The sequence below is a fragment of the Myotis brandtii genome, unplaced genomic scaffold (assembly GCF_000412655.1).
Source record: "Myotis brandtii unplaced genomic scaffold, ASM41265v1 scaffold244, whole genome shotgun sequence".
NCBI lineage: Eukaryota > Metazoa > Chordata > Mammalia > Chiroptera > Vespertilionidae > Myotis > Myotis brandtii.
The window spans coordinates 3115099-3140425 of NW_005359225.1; the positions used below are offsets into that span (position 1 = coordinate 3115099).

At 46.2% G+C, this 25327-nt stretch overlaps 1 protein-coding gene across 1 annotated transcript in view; it reads left to right on the forward strand.

Moving 5' to 3' along the window:
• Positions 1-19323, forward strand: part of P4HA3 (prolyl 4-hydroxylase, alpha polypeptide III) — a gene marked incomplete at its 5' end in the record, with an annotated part of 37332 nt that extends 18009 nt beyond the window's left edge. Inside the window, 9 exons of the mRNA XM_005867159.2 lie at positions 2185-2236; positions 4139-4302; positions 4535-4711; positions 10497-10561; positions 13665-13824; positions 14762-14824; positions 15886-15954; positions 17747-17843; positions 18677-19323. Coding sequence (XP_005867221.1) covers positions 2185-2236; positions 4139-4302; positions 4535-4711; positions 10497-10561; positions 13665-13824; positions 14762-14824; positions 15886-15954; positions 17747-17843; positions 18677-18747 — 918 coding nt within the window. The remainder of the gene's footprint in view (positions 1-2184; positions 2237-4138; positions 4303-4534; positions 4712-10496; positions 10562-13664; positions 13825-14761; positions 14825-15885; positions 15955-17746; positions 17844-18676) is intronic.
• Positions 19324-25327: the final 6004 nt, after the last annotated feature.

Here is a 25327-nt window from a genome sequence, read left to right on the forward strand (position 1 = left end):
TCCCCCCCCCCCAGTGCACAAATTTTTGTGAACCGGGCCTCTAGTGTATTTTATAACTATGTAAAGACTATATGTTATCCAGAGTGTTTGGAGTGCCAGGTTCCAGTGGAGCATTGTTTTTCTATTTCTCATGTTTTATTTATTTTTTTATTTTTTAAAGATCTTTATTGTTGAAAGTATTACATATGTTCCCTGATTTTCCCCTATTGGCCCCTTCATCACCCTATTGAACGTGTATGCATATATCCATAACCCATGGACACTGTCTTGGATGTTTTATAATGTGCTTATTATTGCTCTTATCACTAAAAATAAAAATTTAAAAAATACATATATTTTTATTGATTTCAGAGAGGAAGGGAGAGGGAGAAAGAGATAGAAACATCAATGATGAGAGAGAATCATTGATTGACTGCCTCCTGCACATTCCCTACTGGAGAACGAGCCTGCAACCCGGGCATGTGCCCTTGACTGGAATCGAACTTGGGACCCTTCAGTCCATAGGCTGACACTCTATCCACTGACCCAAACCAGCTAGGGTTAAAAATAAAAATTTTGATATGCAAAAATAAAATGACCAGAAGGAAATAGAGTTCTATCAGTTCACCATCATCCCAGAGCAAGGAGACAGCCCACCTAACCTGGTCTGTTCCTCAAGTTTGTCTAAGTCCTGTTTACTTTTGCCCAAGGTTGAATGGCTACAGGAAGAGTTCATTACTATGTGGTAGGAATGGTTCAGGGTGAGGTATTCCTTTGCCTCCCTCCTGTTGGCAGCAAAACGTCACCAAGTCTTAGACCAGTGGAGTCAGATGGAACCTTGGTTCAGCAACCTCAGCACTTGAGTTCTGGCTAAGAAAGAATTCAGAGCCAAGATTCAAATACTACAAGCAAAAGTTTATTTAGAAAGTCACAGAGGGATGAAAAGTGAGCCAGCTGGGCATGGGCTTAGGAACAAGTTAGAGGCAAAAGAAGGGCCCTTGGAATTTAGGAGAAAGACAGAGGCAAGGAAAATGCACCGGAGGGAAGGGGGTGGGAAAGGTGCAGGGTTGCTCAAGAGAGAGCCACACTGGGTGCTGGTCTTGAGGGTTATTTATCTGAAGGTCCCAGGGGAGGATCTCAATAGAATATTCATCAGCTTTCCAGGTGTGTCCTTTCAGGGTCATGGTCTCCACTGATTGGTCGGCACCAGGTCTGGGCTCATTAGTCAATGTAGCTGGTCCTGAGGTCAGCCACGGCATTGTTTATCTGGTTTTGCTGCTTTCCTGGGCCTGGGACTGAAACACAACTGAGGCCTAGATGTTATCCATAGGGGTTGAGGCTTAAGGGAGTGGTTGTGCAAGGGCCAACATGGGAGTCGCATGAGGCCACTCTTTGGCCCCTTGTTCCTCCTCCAGGGGGTTATACCACATGACTAGTGACATGCCAGGGGAGGAAAGGTCAGGGTAGGGCCCAAGTCACACGACCAGCGATATGAAAGGTCAGGGGGGCTAATCCCTATGACCAACAATATGAAAGGTCAGGTCTGAATGAATTTCCCAGTTTTCCCCATTGCCAGGCACCCAGGGCCGTCCACCCTGGTGACCTTCTGTACCTGGCCTATCGTCCTTGCTCTGCTCGTGCCTGTCTAACTGCCTAGCACACTTCCACTAACTTTGTCGACTCCAGAAAGTATTGAGTCTGGAGAAAAAAATATATTTTTACTAAGCGAATATACTTTATTAAGTATATTACTAAGTATTACTTTTTAAATATACTTTATTAAGTATATTTTTCATACTTAATATGAAACTAAACTTTTATAGTTTCATATTAAGTTTAATACTGAAATTTATCCAAATAATAACACCCTGCAATTACATGGTCTTGCATGCTTTAGGGTTCGAGAACATTTTAAGAAAGTTTATTTTTACTTATTTTTCTACCTTCCCCGGTAAGGGTGGTAATAAGTCATTGGTAAATGAGGAAACTGAGGAGACCTGATTTACATCAGGGCTGCAAATCCTGAATTAGGACAGAGAACCTCCCCATTTCTAGTCTGCTGCCCATTTCAATGAGTTTTATTATCTACTTATGGTAAGAATATTTTATAATACTTTTGAAAATCCATTGATTGATTTGGTCAGAGGAGATATCCTCAGTGCAGTAAACTCTTTCCCTTTTCTTTCTTTTTTTTTTTTTTTATAGGCGGGAAATGTTTCATTTGCCCTCAGCCTCTCCCGGGAGTTCCTTCTCTACAGTACGTAATGATAAAAGAGAAGCCACAGGTCTGAGTTGCTGGAAATCCCTTCTTCTCTTGCCCTTTAATCTCTGCAAGTGGAATACAGCTATCTATTTTTATTTTTCTAATTTCATAATCTAAGTCACATTTCTAATTTGGATTGAATCTTACATACTGATTGATGCATTGGGAGTGTGAGTGTGTGGGGAGTTTAAGTGAGTTGGAAAATGCTAAAAAGAAGATACTAATCTGTCCTTTCCTCCTCCACCCCCAAACAGTTATATATTAATATTGCTTCAATGGGGAACAGGTCCTGGATTGGGAGCCAGCTTCTTCAGGGACATCGAAAGACCCAGGTTTGGGAAGTAGACCTGGGAACTAGTGAACTCAAGGGGAGCTATGTGTGCAAGGAGAGTGACTCAGCAGGATTATTCACATCTACAAAGAGATATCAGTTCTTCCTTTAAACCAGGGCTCACTTTGCTATGCAAGCATCCCGCCCAGTTAGCACAGAATGGAGCTTGGACCCTCACCAGAGTTGAACAAGAGAGAGACTTTCTAGCTTAGCTCTCTGCTTGGATATTTTTGTGTACAATTTTGGTAGCAGATGGCTTCCCAGATTTTCCTTTAATAAGATATTTAGATTCTAAAGAAAGATACATAATCAATATAATGTTTTAATAGTTATAAAATATTTCATGTAGGACTTTACAGTGGTTTTTTATCTATCACTTTTGAATGAATCCACTTAGTAATGTTATTCTATTCTGATAATTTGGCAAACCGGTAGGATAAGGAAGTAGCCGTATGGTCTGGAAACACATGGGCAATTAGTGGTGCAGGCAAAATGAGAACCCAGTGTTCCTTTATTTTTGTGCTTGATGTGGTAAAATCTCTGCCTGTCCCAGAGAGCCCACATTGTGCACTATTATAGGTGGATGAGCAGGACACAGCAAATTGAGATTCCCAGTTCCATTTCTGGCGTTGCAGTATTTTCACTGGTGTTTTGGGTTCATCATTTCCATTCTTCAGAATTCCATTTCTCCTCTTATGAAAAAAAAAAAAAAAGGTGGTAATTTCTGTCCCCTCCTTCCCTCCTTTGTCAGGGCGGAGGTGGCGGTTAGAAGCACACCCAGCTCCACAGAGAAAGATGCTTTGGAAGCATTAGAGCAATTTAGCACCTTCTTCTGAGAATCATAGACAGAGGCTAGAAGGCCAGGGGTTGTTGCCAACTCGCAGGGCATCTTGCAGCCAAAGTGGGCACAAATAAGACACAAGACCCCACAGGAACTCGGGCTAGAACTAAAGCTAGAACCCCCATGTCCCATACTGCTTTGCTCTGTGTTTAGGAATTCTGAAGGAGCTGGAAGAGTCAGGAATTAATCAGCTTCCAGTTCTCCAGGAGGAATAGGCCGGGCCTCTGCTATAGGGTTTGGCTCTCAACTCTCTTTTATAGCACTCACTTGTCATGTTTCATTGTAACTACTTAATGTCTCTTCCCCATTAGACTGTAAACTCTAGGAAGTTAGCTCTAGCACAGTATCTGTGTATAGCAGATGTTTGCTGAAGATTTACTGAATAGATGACTAAATGAACGAATGAAAGGATGAAGATTATTCCCTATGCAAAAAAAAATGACCATGCACTGTCCCAGAGCTGCCGTCCTGATGATCCCTTGGTCTAGGAGTGTTAAGTACCACTTTCCTTTCCAAAGTCCTTTACACCTTCAGATCTATCAGGCCCAATTCAATCTTCTTAAGATACCCGGTACTCTTCTGGGAGTGCGGGCCCCGGGGACACAGGAGTTACCAAGGTGTGCCGGTGCTGGTCGCGGTGACAGTGCAGCTGTGGGACACCGTGGCTGCACTCCTGGGCCCACTGCTTGTCAATCTGCATTATCCCTGCTCTGCTTTCTCCCAGGCCCGGATAATAAGAGGATGGCCAGGAATGTCTTGAAATATGAAAAGCTCTTGGCAGAGAGCGCCAACCAGGCCGTCGCGGAGGCTGTCATCCAGAGGCCCAATGTGCCCCACCTGCAGACCAGAGCCACCTACGAGGGGTTGTGTCAGACCCTGGGTTCCCAGGTAGGATTATTCAGAGAAAGAGAAAAGGGGAACCGCTTGGCTATAGAGAGAGTAGAATTGGGGCAATGTGAGGAAAAAGGCCAGTTTAAGAAAAAAAACACGCTCACTTGGACAGCATCAGTGACCGCATTCTGGATCTCCCACAGTCCACTGTTTTTATGTGTAGTTCCCCTAAATTCGTGCCAGCTCCTAGACCCTTTCCTCGTATGCTGACTCCAGCCTTTCCTTCCAGCCTACTCACTACCAGATCCCGAGCCTCCACTGCTCCTACGAGACCAATTCCAGTCCCTACCTGCTGCTGCAGCCCGTCCGGAAGGAGGTCATCCACCTGGAGCCCGATGTTGTTCTCTACCATGACTTTGTCAGTGACTTGGAGGCTCAGAAAATTAGAGGGCTGGCAGAACCGTGGGTGAGTCCCCAACGCTTGCCAAGAACTTTCTTCTGTGCCTTCACAGGCCTGGAGTTCAGGAGTGTGAGAACGGACAGCCTGAGCAACTACACCTTTCAGCGGTTCAGGAATTCAAAATGACAACTGTGCCGTACAACTGATCAATGGTGCAAAAATATCACAGTAGTGGTTGCCTCTGGAGGGAGGGGATTGGCTGGGGAAAGGTACAAGGGATTTTCTGGGGTGTTGAAATGTGCTCTCAATATCTTCTTAGGGATATGGAGGACACAGCTGTAGGCATTTGTCAAAGCTCACCAAATAGTACACTCCAGTTCTGTGTGTTTCATTGTATATCAATTTAATCGGAAAAAAAAGGTATCCTCCCAAAATGTCCATCATTCTATGTAATTGGTAAAAGGAAAAAAAGGGTGAAATGACAGGGTCAAGAGTGATATCCTGGTCCAGATTTACAGACTTACAGAGTGGAGAGATGATCCAGCTCAGCTTTATTATTTTGTTAAGGGGGAAACAGGCCCAGAGAAGAGAAGGGACCTGACTGATTAAGGTCCCCCATGAAGCTAGAGCCAGAACAGGAACTGCGAGGGGCGGTGATGGTCACGCGGCTCGCCCTCTGCCTGGTACCCGTTCTCTCAGGCTCAGTTACATCCGCCAGCAAGCAGACTGAAATCTCCAGGACAGCAGACAAATCTGCTTCTCTCTCCCATTACACGTCAGTGGTGGGCTGGCTGCAGCTCCGCCCCGCTGTCTTCACTCTGACCCAGCCTGCAGAGCAGCCTCTGTTTGGGACATTGCCAGTCTCGTGGGAGAGGGAACAGACCGAGATGGCAAACTACTGGCTGGCTCTTAGAGCTTCTGCTTGGGCGTGTCAGACGTTACTTCTGTTCACATTTCGTTGGTGAAAGCAACGCTGAGAGAGAGAATATTGGATTCTCCTACAGGGAAGGCACTGCAAGTTGCTGTGCCAAGCTTGACATCGGTGTAGAGGGGACGTTTAGTTGTCGCCCAGAGAATGTGGCAAATATTTAGGGAAATTATAATACAGTCTCCCTCTCCACTCTAAATGTTGCACCTTTTTACAAATGGCCCATGACCTGGCTCAGCAGTACTCACATGAGGGTGCCCGTCGTGGTGTGCTGTTCATGCAGCACCTGTTACTCACTGGTCGGGAGACGGAGCCTGCTGCGTGCCCACACGCCGACATGCTGACACACTGCGGGGGGCTGGCTCCCGCAGAGAGATGAAGTATGGATCCTTCCCCTTTAGGGACGCGCTGCATAACGGGGAAATAGAGATCTACAATACACTGTACTGTGTGCTGTCGGAGAGGTGTGTGCAGGGAGCCGTGTGATGGCAGCAGAGGAAGCGAACCTCCCGCTGAGGGAAAGGCAGTTGGGTGAGGAGTAGCTGAGGGAAGAGGAAGAAACAGAGAGGGCTTCCCCGTGGACGTGAAATTCATCACAGTGACCAGGTGGCAGAGCATATTCCAAAGACAAAGCAGTCTGTGCCAGGACCTGAGGTGCAACGTGTTCAGGGGGTGGGGGAAGCTCCGTGGCTGGTGTGGTAGAGTGAGGCTGCCCACGGAGGCAGCATCAGAGGCTGTAAAGACCACGGGGATGTGGATTCTATCCCGGAGGCAGGGGGAGAGCTGTCAGACAGGAGGGCGGCGAGATCGGGGCTGCAGATTGTAAGGAGGATTCTGACAGCAGGCATGGACTGGAGGGGAGAAGAGCAGCGATAGTCATTTCACCTAAAAGCCCATCCAGTGAAGTATAGAATCTTCGTAGAGAAGGTGTTTGAGATGAGTAAGCTCCACCGGGGAGCTGAGTGATGTATTTTCAGTAGCTTTGGCTTCTCAGGGAGCCAGCAGGAGCAGTTGGCCAGCAGCTACTTTTTCCTGAGAACAACTCTGTTGCCGTAGTAACAGGACAGAAGGCTCATCCGGAGATACGCACTTAATCCCTCATGGCCAGGTCATCTATTTAGCTTGCACACACCTTGCCACACTCCCTGTCCCCCAGAAGTGTCTTGCTGGGTGGCTGATCCCTGTCTGGTCTTTGGCTCTGCCAGGAATAAGCTCTGTTTGTGTGGTGGCGGCTGCCCCACGGGAGCTGAGCACAGACGCCTCAGAGGCTTGTGTTGAGTTTATCTGCTTCCTAGTCACTGTGCCTTTCACAAAGGATGCTCTCGCCCCCCCACCCCACCCCCCCCACACACACACACATACACACCCACATTCTAACCATACTTAAAGGCTCGGTTGAAACCTCTCACCTCCATTGACTCACTTAGCCCTGACCACTTTCATTGGTTCTTTCAGTAGGAACATTTTTTCAGAGTACTTTTTGGGGGCAACATACAATTATCAGTCCCTCTTCTGAACTGAAAGCTTTGTCACTAGTTGTTTGGTGCTTTACTTTTTGCTGCCATTTATATGTTGTCTGGTATCACTAAAAGTTTCATGGGTGAGCATCCTGTCCCCCCAATGAGACTGTCAACTAGCTGGGATCATACACTGCCCTTCTTGAAATGCCTAGCCCTGTATCATACGGGTTGCAACCAAAGTGACCTTTAAAAGGTTGAATCTGACCATGATAAGCCCTTGCTTAAACTCTCTAATGGGTTACTTTTGCTTTTGAATGATTACCAGCACCTTGGCCTGGCTGCTGCCAACCCCTTCTGTAGCATGTCCCCCTTGCACGCAACTGCCTAACTGCACTGAACTTGCAACCCCAGGCAGGGGTCATACTCTCACGAGCCTCCACACACACACTGCCCTCTGCCTGAAATGCTCTTGCCTTGGCTTCTTTTCGCCTGCACGATTCCTGTTGCCTTTGGGGCATCCTGGGAAGCCTTTCTGTCCCCATAAGAATGGCCCAGATGCTCCTTCTCAGTGTTTCCATAGCATCCTGTACTTGCCCCTGAGGGCACCATTGCATGACTTACGTCTGGTTTCATATGCTGTATTTCCAATGCCTAGCACAGTGTTTTGCACAGAGAACAACCAATAAGTATTTGTCCCCCAAAATGAATGATTTGTAGGTGTACAATAAGTAATCGTTAAAGGAACTCAGTGCAAAGTGGTTCCTTAATAGTGGTGGTGGGAAAGCAGAGATTCTCTAGGATTTTTTTTTTTAATCACTGCTGTTGTCCTAAAAGAACAGGAGGGAACATCTCTCCTCTCTTCAATGAACAACTCCAGAGAGGATGCTGGGAACAACTGGTGGAGGATTAGGTAGAGCAGTGGTTCTCAACCTTCTGGCCCTTTAAATACAGTTCCTCATGTTGTGACCCAACCATAAAATTATTTTCGTTGCTACTTCATAACTGTAATGTTGGTACTGTTATGAATCGTCATGTAAATATCTGATATGCAGGATGGTCTTAGGCGACCCCTGTGAAAGGGTCGTTCGACTGCCAAAGGGGTCGTGACCCACAGGTTGAGAACCACTGAGGTAGAGGCAATATCCATCACCCACTGACTTCCTGCATCCTGATATTGACAGGAACTCCCAAGCATGTGTCGTTCCCATGCTGCAGTTTGTGGCTGGGGAAAGGGGTCCAAGGAAAGGAAGAGGCTTTTCCAAGGGCATCCACCTGGTTAAGAGCAGGAACAATAACATAGAAGCCTCCGGGAAGGAACAGGGTTTTTGTCGTGTGCAGGTCATTGCCCCGAGTTCTGCTCTGACTGCATGTAAAGTACCAGGGCTGGGCCTTTAGACAGCACTCTGCTCATCTCCCCAGTATTGAGCACCCACTCCCTTCCAGGCCTTCTCTGGGCCCTGGGGGTACAGCACTGACAGAAGACCAAGTCCTTGCCCTCATGAAGCTGACATTCTGATGACAGATGCAGAAGAAAATGCATCATCATAAAAATAAACATTATTTTTCTTTCTATCCCTGGTACAGTGCTTTTGCAATTAGAACCCCCTTTATTTGAAAATAATGTTGCGCCCTGACCGGTTTGGCTCAGTGGATAGAGCGTCGGCCTGCGGACTGAAAGGTCCCAGGTTCGATTCCAGTCAGGGGAATGTACCTTGGTTGCGGGCACATCCCCAGTAGGAGGTGTGCGGGAGGCAGCTGATTGATGTTTCTCTCTCATCAATGTTTCTAACTCTCTATCCCTCTCCCTTCCTCTCTGTAAAAAATCAATAAAATATATTTTTTTAAAAAAGAAAGAAAATAATGTTGCCCTGGCTGGTCTATGTGGCTCAGTTGGAGCATAGTACCATACACCAAAAAGTGGTGGGTTCAATTTCCAGTCAGGGCACATATTCAGGTTGTGGGTTGGATCCCCATATCACATCACATCAATGTTTCTCTCTCTCTCTCTCTCTCTCTCTCTCTCTCTCTCTCTCTCTCTCTTTCAAAATCAATATAAAAAATAATGTAGCCCTAGCTCAGGGGTGGGCAACCCCTGGCACGCGTGCCAAACATGGCACGCCAGTAACTTTTGCTGGCACGCGAAACCCTCTCTTATAATCTTCCATTTACAATTGTGAATCTTTGTTCTCAGTGATGAATTTTGTTAAGTCTCGTAATAGGAGTAGCCTGACAGATGAAAGTAGTAGCTCATGCATATCTCTGAAGGTCACGAAATATAAACCTGATGTAAAATCTCTGTCAACAGTGATGCAGCAGCAAAAGTCCCACTGATAATATCAAAAGGAGTCATAAAGTTTTCTGTCGGACTATCAGTGTACATGTATACATTTAAAAATAAATGTATTTTTCATCATCATATACTGTGTTTTTGTCGCTCGAATGAATTTTTTTATTTCTTCAAGGTTCTTCACATACGTACACCTTAAGAGATATCAAGTAGGCGTAACATGTTTAGGGTTGGCATGCAGAAGAATTTTGAGTCAGAGATTTTGCTGGTTTTGTCACGCACTCACAAAAAGGTTGCCCACCCCTGCCCTAGCTGGTTTGGCTCAGTGGATAAAGTGTTGACCCATGGACTGAAGGGTCCCCGGTTTGATTCCGGTCAAGGGCACATACCTCAGTTGCAGGCTCCTCCCTGGCCTTGGTCGGGGCACGTTCAGGAGGCAACCAGTCAGTGTGTCTCTCTCACATCAATGTTTCTTTCTCTCTCTCCATCTCTCCCCCTCCCTCCCTTCCACTGTCTCTAAAAATCAACGGAAAATTATCCTCAGGTGAGGATTAACTAAAAATAGAAATAAACAATGTAAATTTTATGTCCAAACATTCAGTTAAATTAGTGACTTTAAACCTGTTTGGTCCCCTCCCTCCAGTCAGGGCAGTTGCAGCAAACAGATTTTGGTTCCCTGTAAGGAAGGGCCTTTGTTAGAGTTGTTCGGAAGAAATAGGCGGCCACTGAAGGTAGAAAGTTTCCTTCTGTTGGAGGTGTTCATTTAATTCAACAAACACTAAGTGCTTACCGTCGGGCAGGCCCTGTGCCAAACACTGGGATACAAAGAGGAATGAGAAACAGTTCTTTTTCTTACAGAACTCACAGCCGTGTGGATGCAAAAGGGATTAGACTATCACCGTGTTTCAGTTCAACAGACCTTTACTGAGCGCTTACTGTCTACCAGACTCAGTGTTAAAGATTATTTCAACTCTGAGATTTTTGTCACTTCTTATTTTCAAGATCGATAGCTATTACTAAATTAGTATCCTGTGCAAAATATCCTTTAATTGGGAGGAACTGGCGATTGTTAGGTTTATGTTTGGGGGGCGGGGGGGGAGCATGTCTATGGCAATGACGGAGCTCTTCCCTCCGCATCATAACCACTTGGACGTTCTCTTATGTTCTTCCCATCAGCTGCAGAGGTCTGTGGTGGCATCCGGCGAAAAGCAGTTACCCGTGGAGTACCGCATTAGCAAAAGGTAAGAGGGTCCTTCCTTGTCTGGAACTCTGGCCATACCTGCCGCCTACCTTCTGGCCAGCGGCTCAGATGAAGGCCAGCAGCAGCCCTTTGGTGCCATTGGAGATGCTGCCGGAGAACCTCTAGTTGGTGTTGATACCTGTACATTCTTGTTGAGCAGGAGACATGGCCACTCCCCTGCCCCAAAGGCCTCTCACAGGTCGTTATATGGTCCGAGGACTTAACTAGGAGCCATAGGGAAACACTTGAAAAAGCTCCTTTGCCCTAACCAAAAAAATAAGTGTGTAGTTAGTTGCTCTAACCAGGATTGCTTTTCCAGAGAATTCGGTCCCATCCCTCTTGGTAATTTGACTTTCCAAGATTCCATTCCCACGTCCTGACTCATATTCAAAGCATGACTTGCCAGCGTTCAGGCAAGAAGGATGACTGGGATCTCTGGACATGAAGGCTTTACTAGAGGAGCAGATTCAGCTGCCAGAGCCCAGCCGATCCCCTCCTTCCACCCCTGTCCCCCCACCCCCACTGCAGCGCCTTATTTACACTGTAAGGACAAGACTGATGATACAGTAAGAGGGTCCCCATCACAGCCATGGAGATGAGATGGCACATCCTTGGGCAGAGGCCAGACCTCAGGCTGGGTGGATAGTTTTTGCTGTCTGGGAAGTGAGGTGAGGGATTGGGTCTGGTCCATTTAGGAATCTTTCACATTAGGAATTATCCTCTAAGCTTTTTGGGAGGAACTGGCGATTGTTAGGTTTATGTTTGGGGGGCGGGGGGGGGGGAGCATGTCTATGGCAATGACGGAGCTCTTCCCTCCGCATCATAACCACTTGGACGTTCTCTTATGTTCTTCCCATCAGCTGCAGAGGTCTGTGGTGGCATCCGGCGAAAAGCAGTTACCCGTGGAGTACCGCATTAGCAAAAGGTAAGAGGGTCCTTCCTTGTCTGGAACTCTGGCCATACCTGCCGCCTACCTTCTGGCCAGCGGCTCAGATGAAGGCCAGCAGCAGCCCTTCGGTGCCATTGGAGATGCTGCCGGAGAACCTCTAGTTGGTGTTGATACCTGTACATTCTTGTTGAGCAGGAGACATGGCCACTCCCCTGCCCCAAAGGCCTCTCACAGGTCGTTATATGGTCCGAGGACTTAACTAGGAGCCATAGGGAAACACTTGAAAAAGCTCCTTTGCCCTAACCAAAAAAATAAGTGTGTAGTTAGTTGCTCTAACCAGGATTGCTTTTCCAGAGAATTCGGTCCCATCCCTCTTGGTAATTTGACTTTCCAAGATTCCATTCCCACGTCCTGACTCATATTCAAAGCATGACTTGCCAGCGTTCAGGCAAGAAGGATGACTGGGATCTCTGGACATGAAGGCTTTACTAGAGGAGCAGATTCAGCTGCCAGAGCCCAGCCGATCCCCTCCTTCCACCCCTGTCCCCCCACCCCCACTGCAGCGCCTTATTTACACTGTAAGGACAAGACTGATGATACAGTAAGAGGGTCCCCATCACAGCCATGGAGATGAGATGGCACATCCTTGGGCAGAGGCCAGACCTCAGGCTGGGTGGATAGTTTTTGCTGTCTGGGAAGTGAGGTGAGGGATTGGGTCTGGTCCATTTAGGAATCTTTCACATTAGGAATTATCCTCTAAGCTTTGGAAGACACATATGACCTCAGCTTCATTGCGTTTCTAACCTTTCTGACATTCCAGTGTCAAAGAGAAAATTAATCTTTAGGGCAGTAGGTCTTCTCTTTACTTTTCAGGTAAAGAAACTGAGATGCTCGTTACCTCTTCTTCCTTCCCATCACTCTGCCTCCCTTGGAACTCTGGTTCTGTCCTCACAGCGCCACTGTAACTGGTCTCTCAAAGGTCACCGTTGCACTCCTATTTGCCAAGTCATTTTCCTCCCACAAACCTTCACTGACCATCCATTACCCACAAAGTGAAGACCAGGTTTCTGAACACAGTGTCCATTGTGTTCTCCAACATGCCCTGAGCCTGTTGGCTCAGCATTGTCTCATAGTTCTTGTTTTCACTTCTGTACACACGATTGTCACCCCTCCATGTCTGTACTTATGCTGTTTCTTCATCCTGGAATACCCCTATGTCTTTTCTATCTCTTAACTTTTATGCACCCTTTAAAATTTGGCCCGCTTGTCACCATCTCACCGCAGTGCTCTAGTCAGAATGAGGTCTTCTTCCTCTACGCTCCCCAGCACTTTACTGTAAAGACTGGTTCTCATTTTTTCACTCTACCTTGATCTGTACTCAGTTACACTTGTGTATCTTCTCCCATGAGCCTTTTTGATGTAACAGCCTTGTCTTGAGTATCTTTTAAACCTAAGAGCACATAGCACAGTACTTCCCTTGCACTCACTTCCTTGGGACCTACATTCTGATCCCAAATCCTCCACTTTATCAGAACCTCAACAAGACATTCAGGAAAAGAGACTGAACTTTGCTCTTTAGCCTTTGACCTATCCTGGTTTGTCTTGGAGTGGGACAGAAGAGCAGAGATTGTTCTGTTTTACTGCAATCACTGACATGCAGCTTACAAATCATCTTCATATGCATTGAATCTCACAATCTTCCTAAGTCGATGAAGTAGATATTATTATCATCCCCACTATATAGATGAGTACAGTGAGCCTTAGAGAGGTTAAAGGTTAAGTGCCTGACATAAGGTCACACGGAGGATCAGGGACTGCTCTTACTACTTTGAATCCAAAGCTTTTCCCATTGCATGAAGCTGTTGACATGTCTCTGAAACATAGCAGTTTTAAAGGCAGGGTTTTGTCTTTTTCCTCTTTGTATCCCAGTTCCTCATGCTTTGAGCCTTCTTCAATCTTCACAGCACCTAGCATAGGGCCTGGCATTCAGTGAGAAGCCTCAAAGAATGTTTGTTGAATGAATGAATGTGTGGATGTTGAGGTGGAGCATAGTAGACTTAGCATGAGGAGCAAGTAGGTAATTCGGCATCTATAGCTATCTTCCTGTCTTCCTTCCTCTGGCAGTTGACATCTCTCATTCATTCATTCACAGATATTTACTAGTAATAGTTTCTGGCATAAGATCACTAGTGCTCCAACCTGTGATTTGTTTTAGTGCCTGGCTGAAGGACACCGTTGACCCAATGCTGGTCGCCCTTGACCATCGCATTGCTGCCCTCACAGGCCTTGATGTCCAGCCTCCCTACGCAGAGTATCTCCAGGTGGTGAACTATGGAATCGGAGGGCACTATGAGCCCCACTTTGACCATGCTACGGTAACTACGGGGTCAGTGACCAATCTCCTGGGGTGGAGAACCAAAGTGTCATTTATTTCTCTGAGGCAGAGCTCTTATAGGACTTCTGTGGAAAACTAAGTGAAGGTTCTTGTTCCAGGAAGATCTGAAAGCCTTGGTTTCAGGCTGATTTCTGGTAACCCACTTTCTTATATCCACCATCCATCTCTCCATCATTTGCTAGTGGGGAGAAGAATGTGGCCTGTCAGTCTTCTATCTTGCTTCACTCGAGGACTTCCCAGGGAAGATTGTCCTTCCTCCAATCACTCTATCTACATATTTTATGATTCTATTTATATGAAATTTCTAGAAAAGGCAAAACTAAAGGAACAGAGAGTAGATCAGTGGTTTCCCGGTATTAGGGGTGGGAGTGGTGATTGCAAACAGACGAGGAAACTCAGTTGAGGGAAGTGTTCTCAAGTTGGATTGGTGGGATGGTTGCACACTGTTAAAATTTACTAAACGTCATTGAATAGTACACTTAAACAGGGTGAATTTCATAATATGTAAATTATATCTTAACTAAGCTGTTCTATGACAAAAAAAAAAGGGTATGTCTTTTCAACATATAACTGGGAACTCCAGTCTTATGACTTGGTATTACTACAGAGTAATTATCTGTAATATTTTATATGTTAATTTATTTATTCCACCAAGAACCTGAAGGTGCAATTAACCCCTCATACAGTTCTTTCACTACTAGCAAGGAATTGTGTTTTATGAGTGTCTAACAAATTAGTAATAAAAAAGTACATTGAGTACCAAAAAGCACAGATGGGCACAAATTCGATCAGGTGTAACTCAAGACTATATCCCACCTGTGACACCCCCATTTTTCTCCTCCCTGTATTATGGTGGAATCCTGGCTGTCACTCTGGTGCCAACTGCATAAAATAATGATGTTTTATTTTTGTCTCAGTCACCAACCAGCCCACTGTACAGAATGAAGTCTGGGAACCGAGTTGCAACATTTATGATCTATGTGAGTCTTGCTTTGAACCAGGGCTTCTTACTTAAGGACTATTTATGTCTCTCTCTTATTTTATGGTTTTCAAAGCAATTTCAGGTGTTGATTTTATCTGATACTCGCAGCTGAAAAGTCTCTAGGAGATACAAAGAAGTGCAAATCAAGACAAAACTCTTCATATTAAGAAAGCACATCCATAATTCTAGAATATGGTGGTGAAACGCCTTAGCTGAGGTTACCTAGAGAGGGACTGAGTGACCTGGGAAAGATGCAATCAGTAGTTCCTATGATGCCCAACTTTCAAAACTAATTGTTATAGTCTAAGCAGTGTTCTGCGAGCCACAGGTCATGACCCATTAGTGCAGCGGTTCTCAATCTGTGGGTCGCAACCCCTTTGGGGATCGAATGACCCTTTCACAGGGGTCGCCTAAGACCATCGGAAAACACATATATAATTACATATTATTTTTGTGATTAATCACTATGCTTTAATTATGTTCAATTTGTAACAATGAAATTGGGGGTCACCACAACATGAGGAACTGTATTAAAGGGTCACGGCAGTAGGAAGGTTGAGAACCACTGCATTAGTGGATCTCGTCAGTATTTAAGAATTCTGAACAAGAAGAGAATAAAATGAAATGGAAAATACGAGGGTATCTTATGTAGTAAGAATATTTTATGAAACATTTACTATTTCAGGGTGTTGTGTGTGTGTGTGTGTGTGTGTGTGTGTGTGTGTGTTGGGTTGTGATATAACCAGTGTTTCTTTCTGAGGGTCTTAAAGTTTGAATCTACTTATTGTCGCCTTCAATAAGGATGTTAATGTAGCTAGAAGAGTAAAGAAAGGGGGAATTCCTAAATGTCCTTCCTCCTGTGGCCCTGCAGACAAACACCCATTGAGTAGGCTTCTTTAATTCCTAAATTGGGTAATTGTCTTTCAGTAAGTATTTCTCTTAGATTTGAATAGGAGAACAGGGGAGGGAATCTATGCAGAAATGACATCGGAGGTCAGGTAGGGCCGAGTAGGGTAGTCAGGGGCTCTTTCAACTCTGGTTCTTCCTCTGGTGTTTCAGCTGAGCTCAGTGGAAGCTGGAGGAGCTACAGCCTTCATCTATGCCAACTTCAGCGTGCCTGTGGTCAAGGTGAGTGGGGATCTGGTCCCAACAGATGGTTGTAAGGTGAAGAACTAACATTCTAGCTTTCATGTTGTCTGTGCTTGCAAGCTTATTCCGAGGGGATAGGGACAAGAAGAGGTCTTTCCCTGATTCCCAGAATCAAAGATAATCCCTCAGTCTTGATGACCACATGTTATTGTGCCTCTATTTTTATTTACACTTACATTACAAGTAGACAATTCCATGTCTGCCTTCCCTATTATAGTAGAACTTCTCTATTACAATAGAACATAAAATAGAACTGTTTTTTTAAAAAATATATTTTATTGATTTTTCACAGAGAGGAAGGGAAGGGGATAGAGAGTTAGAAACATCGATGAGAGAGAAACATCGATCAGCTGCCTCCTGCACACTCCTTACTGGGGATGTGCCCGCAACCAAGGTACATGCCCTTGGCCGGAATCGAACCCGGGACCCTTCAGCCCGCAGGGCGACGCTCTATCCACTGAGCCAAACCAGTCAGGGCAGAACTGTTTTTTATTAATCTTCAGATCCTCTAGAGCACCTGGCCCCCTCAGTCATTGGTTCAGTAAACATTGAGGGCTGGAGGCACTGAGGGTACCGAGGAAAACTCATAGTCCTTGTCCTCCAGGAGCTCACAGAGAAGGTAACAGGCAGTAACAAGGTAATAGAGCTATGAAGTCATGTGAGGCACAGAGGAGGGCCAAGTCGTAAGAGGTTTGTTTAATGAATGAATATTTCCCCCAAATTTTAGACCAATCAATCAATCAGGGATGGCAGCCCTTATTAAATTCAGGAATGAAATTAGGACAAATAAATGAGATCGTGCCTATAAAGCACTTGCCACAGTGCTCTGCACATCACAAAGCATCCATTAAGTAAATGCAGGTATCTACGAATACTCAGGGGTTGGCGAAGGTTAAAGTAAGTCTATAGAAGTATAGAGGGGGAAAGCTGGGTATGGAGGAAGAACATATGACTTGGAGTCCAAACACTGGACTTGGCGTCTTGACCTTGTTCCTTCTTAGTTGCATTGTTTAAAGCCCCTGGGTCTCAACGTCCTGCTGATAAATTGGGGAGTGTGAAAATGCTGGCTCCCCAGGGGTGTTTTTAGTGAGAGCCTAAGGAGGGGTGTCTGGATTAAGTTCTTAGTTGTATGAGGAATGTTTTATTCCACCTTGTGGATTTTTGTTGTGTGCATCTCCTCAGCGATTCAATGACATCCTATACCAGTGATGGCGAACCTATGACACGCGTGTCAGAGGTGACACGCGAACTCATTTTTTTGGTTGATTTTTCTTTGTTAAATGGCATTTAAATATATAAAATAAATATCAAAAATATAAATCTTTGTTTTACTATGGTTGCAAATATCAAAAAATTTCTATATGTGACACGGCACCAGAGTTAAGTTAGGGTTTTTCAAAATGCTGACACGCCGAGCTCAAAAGGTTCACCATCACTGTCCTATACTCACCTTTCTCCTAGCACTTATCACACTGTCTTGTCCTGGTCTGTTTTTAAATCTGTCTGTCCCAAAAGACTGTGAGCTCCTTAGAGCAGAATTGGATATGATTTGTCTCTGCATCTTCAGGGCCTGAAGCAGGGTAGGCCCTCAATAAAGGACAAATGCATGCATGAATGAATAAATACATGGCAGCTTATGCCACGTTGTGCCATTTTATGCATGCCTCGCCCCCAACGTGCATGGAAGGCTTTCATGTAATGACATGCATGCATTTGTTCTCAGTCATGTGCTCCCCAAGGAATGACTGGGTTGGGGTCATTTTGTTTCCAGAATGCTGCACTATTTTGGTGGAACCTGCATAAGAGTGGTGAAGGGGATGGTGACACACTTCATGCTGGCTGTCCTGTCCTGGTGGGAGATAAGTGGGGTAAGGCCTGCCTTTCTGGGTGTAAGAATGGGGTGAGGGGTTCATAGTGAAGTGAAATAGGGGTGGATGGAAAATAGCCGTCCTCTCACTCTAAAAGCTTCATTGCAGTGCCATGTTATAGCGAGATGATCAGACTCTGGGGTAGTTGCCCCCAACAAATCGGGAGCTCACAAAGGGCAGGGATCTGTCACAGAGCAGGTGTCAGTAAAGGCTACTGACCTGACAGACGGGCCTGGATTCCTGAGTATGGCTGAGGAGACAGATGGTGCTGAGTCCTAGTCCTGTATCCCAGGGAGAACCATTCAGTGCCTCCCCATGAGGAAATGGTCAAACAAGGACGAGATAAATAAGTAGGGGATGTGTTTATGTAATATGTGTGTCCAATAGGACTTAGCTCTGAATACAGAAAAAGGAGAGGGACTCTCATGCTGAGATGGACACTGCCAGGAAGGGCCACCCTTTTCTCTCATTACTCTGGAGTGGCACCATGGGGGAGATGGGCTCTTAGGAGCTACATGAATGAAAGATGACTGACCTCAGAACCCACAGGTTTGAAAATTTGTCTATAGTAGACAGGGCCTGTCAGGACTTTTCCTAGGGATCAATGTCCTCTTTGCTAGTCTGTAGCAGGGCTGGGACTAGGGTTAGGCAAGTGAGTTGCCTGGGTGCATTTATCTCTGCTAGAAGCAACATCTAGTCTGTAGCAGGACTGGGACTAGGGTTAGGCAAGTGAGTTGCCTGGGTGCAGAATTTAAGGGTGCAACCCTGTGGTGAGCACTGCCACTGTTCGCTCTGCTGAGCCTGCTCTCTTCCTCCTCCCCATTCTCCCCCAGTGGCCAACAAGTGGATACACGAGTATGGGCAGGAATTCCGCAGACCCTGCAGCTCAAGCCCTAAAGACTAACATGTTGGCAGAGAGAAGTTGATGACGTCCCATGGCTTTTCAGGCAAGCCAGAAGCCAAAGCGAGGGACTGGAGAGGAGAAAGGAGAGCATCCTTCTGGAAGAGGGCCTTGTCAGCACTGTGTTCCTTGCGAATGGGAGGCAGGGAAGTGGTCTTTATCAGGGCTCACCTGAGAATTCACTGAGAAACCATTCACATTGTTTCTGCTCCAGGCATGGACACAGTAGAAGGGACAATACAAAGGGTGGGGCAAAAGGCTGGAGAGAGGTTTCTGGAGATCAGAGATCTCTGTTGGGAACAGGATATATCAATGGTCTCTGGGGCTTGGTCAGTGGGGCTTTTGCCTTTTTGAACCTTGACACCAGGGTCCCATAGGTGCAGTGAGGACACCTGCAGGAAGGGCTGGCTGGCTCCCACGGCTCTTTGCCCTTCAGCCCACTGACTTGTGCTGAAGCCTAAGCAAGCAGTATCTCCGTATCAGGAGTGCACTTCATATGATAATTTTTTAAAGCATAAAGCAACTTTTTTGTATGACAATTTTTAAATATTGTTATTAAAAAGGTTTACAAATCATTTCCACACCGAGAATATTCTTACATTATAATATTGAGTGAAAGAAGCAGAATGCAAACTTTTTATTTATGCCATAATCTCAACTTGGCTCACCTCCCACCACTCCCCTCTCACTCCGTTCCAGACACATAACATTATTTCTTTTCTTTTTTTTTAAAAGATATTATTTATTTCAGAGAGGAAGGGAGGGTGAGAGGGAGAGATAGAAACATCAATGATGAGAGAGAATCATTGATCGGCTGCCTCCTGCACACCCCATACTGGGGTTTGAGCCCACAACCCAGGCAACATGTGCCCTGACTGGGAATCGAACCGGTGACCTCTTGGTTCATAGGTCAATGCTCAACCACTGTCCCATACCGGCTGGGCACATGACATTCTTTCTATTCCTCAAAACCACCATGCTCAACGCCCTCAGCACCATTCCTTTCCAGACCTTTGTATTTGCAGCTCCCTCAACTCCTCCCTGGCCAAGCTCTTCTCATTATTTCACTCTTGGTTAATGTAACTTCAGAGAGGACTTCCCTGATCACCCAGCCTTCTAGCCAGTGTCCTTCAGATTAACTACTTTTATTTTCTTTATAACAAGTTTCTCAAACTGAAATTACTTGATTCATTTGTTTGATTGTGGCCAATTGCCTTCCCTGCAGGATGAGTGCTTTGAGACCCCACTATGTTTTGTAAATGCCTCTATTACAGCTCTGAGCTCACTGAATTTCAGTATTTATTTGCCTGGCTGTTCACATTACACTCTGGGCTCCTCATTCCTCTTGGTGTCCCCAGAGGAAGGTCTGGTTTGAAATAAGTAGGCATTTAGCAAACATTTTGGATAAATGAATAAGAAGGCATCCTTTGAGCTGTGCTTTGGGGGACGAGTAGAATTTTAACAGGCAGAGTTTTAATGAGAAGCATTTCCCAGTGGAAGGACTAGCATGGGCCATCGTTGCGTTGATGGGTGACTGTAGCATTCGAGCACCTGTGCACAGAACAGTCCAGGCGCCTTGGCTCAAGCTCCTCAATAGGCAGGGGGGGTAGGGGGGAGGAGGGAGAAGGGGTGTGTCTCGCTCACAAAGAAACCACACAGTGAAATGACTGGGTGGTGAGACACTGCTGCCTCCATCCCAACCTGCACCGTGCACGTCACGATTTCTGCTTCCCAGAGCTCTGCAGCCCCCAAGACCTAGGGTTCTGATGTGCCGATGCACCGCTTCCTGCAGAGCCTCCGCGAGTGTCTGCTCACATCCCAGTATTTCTGCTGAGTGAGCCTGGGTTCTGGAAATCATCTTACTAAGTTATTTTTATGTAGAAAAGGAAAAATTTCCCTGTACCTTCTGTGTTCATAGCTGAGACCTCTGCAATTAACAGATTAACCAGAGGAAACACGCATAAGTTGGAAATGAGTAACTCCCCGCGGTGTCGGGAATTCAGGCTTAACTACCATCCGAATAGAGAAAGGGGAGGGAGGATGTAGGCCTCCTTAGGAAAGATGAGTGGGCCCTTAGAGGAATAGATGGGAAGGAGGTATGATAGTTTGCCATCATTGGTCTGGGTGTGGTGTCCATTTCTAGTCTCCTCTCCTGTGATGAGTCAATCTTTCCTGCTTGATGAAACTCCCGGGGGCGGGGAGGGGGGATTCATGACCACTGCGTTCCTTTTGGAGGATGTGTCTTTAGGCAGATAAGCAGTTCAGAGAAAGTCTCCCTCTGCATTTGCTGTTTTTCAAAATAATCAGTATGCCCGAGCAGCGATGTGGCATGTTCTGCTACCCATGTTCTGCTACACTGACCACCTGCCTCCTCCTGCTCCAGAGCAATGGGCCTGAGGCAGGAAGCTGTCTGTGGGCAACACAGCTCCGCTTTCTTCCCTGCTGCGGGGATCAGACCCGGGCCTTCTCGGCAAGGTGGGGTGGGCCTGAGCTAACAGCAGCAGTGGTGAAGTTGATGAATTTCCCATGTGACAGGTACCTTTCCAAGGGCTCATGTGAGTTAATGAAACTTTAAAGGCTTGATGAATTCACACTCACCCCAAGCCTATGAGGTCGATCAGTTATTATCTTCGTTTTACAGAAAAGAAGACAGAGTTAGAGAGTTAGGTTACTTGCTATAATCCCACAGTTTGGCTCTAAACCTTGTGCTTTGAACCACTACTCTCGCAATATCTAAGAGGTGACAATTTTCAAACATCCAAGTGATTGAAATTCAAGAACTGTCTGGCTGCAAATGAAGCAACAATGACTTACAGAGCATTCGCAGGCCCAGGCCCAAGCCCAGGTGTGCTGTGAGAGTGAGAAGTGCTGGATGCAGTCAGCTAGTAGGGAGATGAGACATTCATCTGGGGTTAAATGTTAGTGAAACACAATATGAAAATGTTGCATGCAATAAGAGATGAATTATTGAATGCTTCAATTAAGAGCTGAAGGGGTCACTGTGGCTTGGGATAGTTGCGATAGCCTCGCTTGTTTATTCAAATGACATTACCAAGGTACGAGCTCAGTGCCAGGCCTTTAGGAACACCAGGAATGGAAAGGAGAATTCCATGCCGACCCTGCCCAGACCCTCAGATCATCACAAGACAACGTAGTTATAGGTGGAGACAGGAGCAGAGCACCGAGGCTTCAGGGTAAGGAGAGGCTGACCAAGTCTTGATGACATGGGGCGGTCCTGGGAAGTATTTGTAGAGGTGCAGAAAGAGGAGCAGGGTGGGGAGGAATGACTCTCCCTAGAGCTACAAATAGTACCACCTTACTTTTGGCCAGTATGTTAGTTTTAAAATCATTTCAGCGTCCCTTCTCTTGAGCCTCACCTACCAGGGAAGAAAGATGAGCAGGCATTGTAGAAACCAAGTCCAGAATGGTTAGTGGCCTGCCTGGGATGACAAAGCAGAGCTTGGCCTGAGACCTGGTCTTCTGACTCCCTCAGCAGTGCTCTTTCCACTGGATGGCTCTCAAAGCTACGTCCCTTCATTGCACCACAGGTGGAGAGTGGAAAGACCTTATTCTTTTATATTTGCACGAGTTTCTATGCCCTGGGAAACTGACTAGTCCTTCAACAAAGTGGTGAGGCTGAGGGGCCCCAACATCGCTTAGTGGGTAGGTAACTAATTATAAGTAGGACTGACCGTGGCTTGGGGCATAGCTTATTTATAATTTTCTTTTTTTCTTTCTTGTACTGTTCTTCAACCATTTTTCTAACAGCTTCGTCCACCCTGGGCTCTGACATTGCATTATATATCCCTCACAAGCTTTACTCCAGGGCATATTCTTTACATAATGACTATTATCATTATCCTTAGTAACCACATATCGACTATTTACTGCAACCCAAGCACTGTGCTAAGAACTTAGGCGTATTTGTTTCCTTCAGTCCTCACAATGAGATGGGCACTGTTATCCCCATTTTACAGATAAGGGAAACAGAGACAGAGAATGTGTAACTTGCCTGAGGGTACATAGCTATAAAGTGGCAGAGGCAGGATTCAAATACAGGTCTATCTCCAAATAGCTTAACTAGCCCTGTGTTGTCTGCATTACATGTTGTTTTGCTGTGGTTGCTTTGCTCCCACTGGAAGCGTATCTTTTGGTGCCAACAACTTTTGAAAGGAGTCTCCAACATTTCCCCAGGCTTTGGAAAGATCTGTCTTTTGTAACTCTAATGCCTAATGGCTAGGAACCCTGTCAGGATGTAGGTATTTGTTGAATATACAAATGAATCACCTCAATTCTACAGATGTACAATGAACACCTATTGTGCGACCAGCCCCATGCTAGGTACTCCATGAGAATCCAAGAAAATGAAGAGGTCTGTCTGCTCACTGCTCTTAAAGCAAAATTAGCACATGCCCAAGGGGGAGAATAGAGAATTAGATATAATCAAGGGGAAAGCTGTGGGGTGCTCACCCTAAGGAGCATGGGAGCTGGGAGAAAGGGGAGAACCCTATGGATAGAGTAGACTGAAGGCTTCCATGTTGGGGCTCCAGGAATACAATGGAAAGAGTGTGCCTGTGGAGGGAGCGGTTGTCACCTCACTTGTCCCCTTTCACACACAAGGGGGCAGGGAGAGCTGTCCAGGAGGAGCATGTGAGAGGGTGTTGATTCTGGGGGGCCCTTGTCCAGCAATGCCAACAGCAGCCAACACAGACTGCCCTTTCATGGAACCACTCAAAGAGTTCCCTGTTTGGGGGCATTGCTTCTCAAGCTGGGAGCATCCATGAGAGAGGGAGGGTGGGACGAAGGGGGCACTTGCCCGCAGAGTGCTGCACACTCTGGCAACACCGTGAAATCAGCCAAGGGCTAGGGGAGGAGACACACCTTTGTACCTATTCGTTCTGTGCCAGCTATTCTCCCTTCTTTCACAACAAGTATGAGATAAGGTAAGAGGGGGGAAAGAGGCTCAATGAAAAGACTTCCCTAAGTTCACACAGCTAGCAGCAGAGCCGGATGCAGAGTGAGGCAGGCCTCCCTACCAGCTGCTTCTAACCTTTCTCTCTCTCACCTGAAGATCCTCACAACTTTCCCTCCCTCGGGAAGTAGAGGCTGTCTCTTTCCCTTCTTCGTCTCTACCCCATCCCTCTTTTATTCCCTGTTGTGCTTGGGAGCAGTCCCACTTGGTGAGGCTGGGGAAGTGAATCCAGTGGACCTCGGATCTAGGGGTTTTGCCTTGGTTTCCCCTCCTGTTGGAATTCCTTTGTCTTAGCAACATGGCATTTCCTGCTTTTCACCTGGACTACTGCAGGAAGCACATTTGGATTATACTTTAAATACTTAAGTCTCATTTAACCCTCCCAACACCTTGTGATTTAAGGATTATCAACTCTTTTTTTTTTTTTTGGATAAGGAACCTGAAATTCTGAAAGAAGTGACTAGCCAATGGTCACCCAGCTAGTAGGTGGCTGAGAGCCTGTCACCACTGTGAGTGCCTGTCAGCAAGCCCCAATCTTCTCACCTGCCTCATCCCCATCTCTTTTCTGGTATATGTAGGAGTGATAAGTGTGCACTGGTCTGGGAGCTCTGTGGCTTGAATCCGAGCCGAGACTGTGCTAATTGTGTGACCTTGGGCAAATCACTTCCCTTATCAGAGCTTTCGTTTTCTCACCTGTAGGATGGCACTGCTAATCTGCCACCCCTACCCACTCCAGAGGAGCTGTGAGACCTCGAAGGATGAAAATGTGCTTTATAAATGGTACATGCTGTATTGTGTCGTTAGGCTAAGCTTGATTAGTCATCGCTTTGTGGCATCATCATTGATCATCAGGAAAAACACTTTCTCCCTCATCACACAGTTCCCTACTCAGTTAACTGTTCCCTCCGTCCACCAGATATTTGCAGGCTCCCATGTTTAGCCTGGCGACAGGCTGGGGTTTTCTAGCAAACTGCTGGGAGAGAAAGCCAGCTCTAGGAATAAGGGAGTCTCTTGAGTTTACATAACTTTCTGAGCCTTGGAACCAGAGTGAGAATGTGTTGACTCTGGCTGCTGATGGGCAGCCAGCTGGGGCAGGAGAGTTGGCTGGAAGCTTAGAAACAGCACGCTGTTCCTGCAGGGAAGTGTGTGGCTGCCTTTGCTTTCTCTACTCTTGTAGGCTCTCTTCTTGCTTTTCCCTTATTAATGTCTTTACCCTTTAACTCCCTATCCCCTGTTCTGATGACAGGCCCTTGAATCCAACTTAAGGGTCCTTGTACCTCACTGTCCAAATCGGTTTGTCTTGTTCATTTCACATCCAAAATCTTGAGCCGGTCGCCTCCTCTCATCCCTGCAGCCATTGTCCTAGTTAAGTGTACTGTTGCCATTTACACGGACTACTACAACTGCCCCTTTACAAGCTCCTGCCTCTCGTCTGGTGCAGACCAATCCAGCTACACAGGATACTAGAGTTCCTTCACTGCAAACAACTCCCCATTCTTGCCACTCAAGGCCTTTGGGTCTGCCTCCTACTCCAGTCACACTAATCACGTGAATCTACCAGTTCTCAGAACGACTTTCAAGTCTCCTGGGCTTGAGTATGCTATCGCCTCT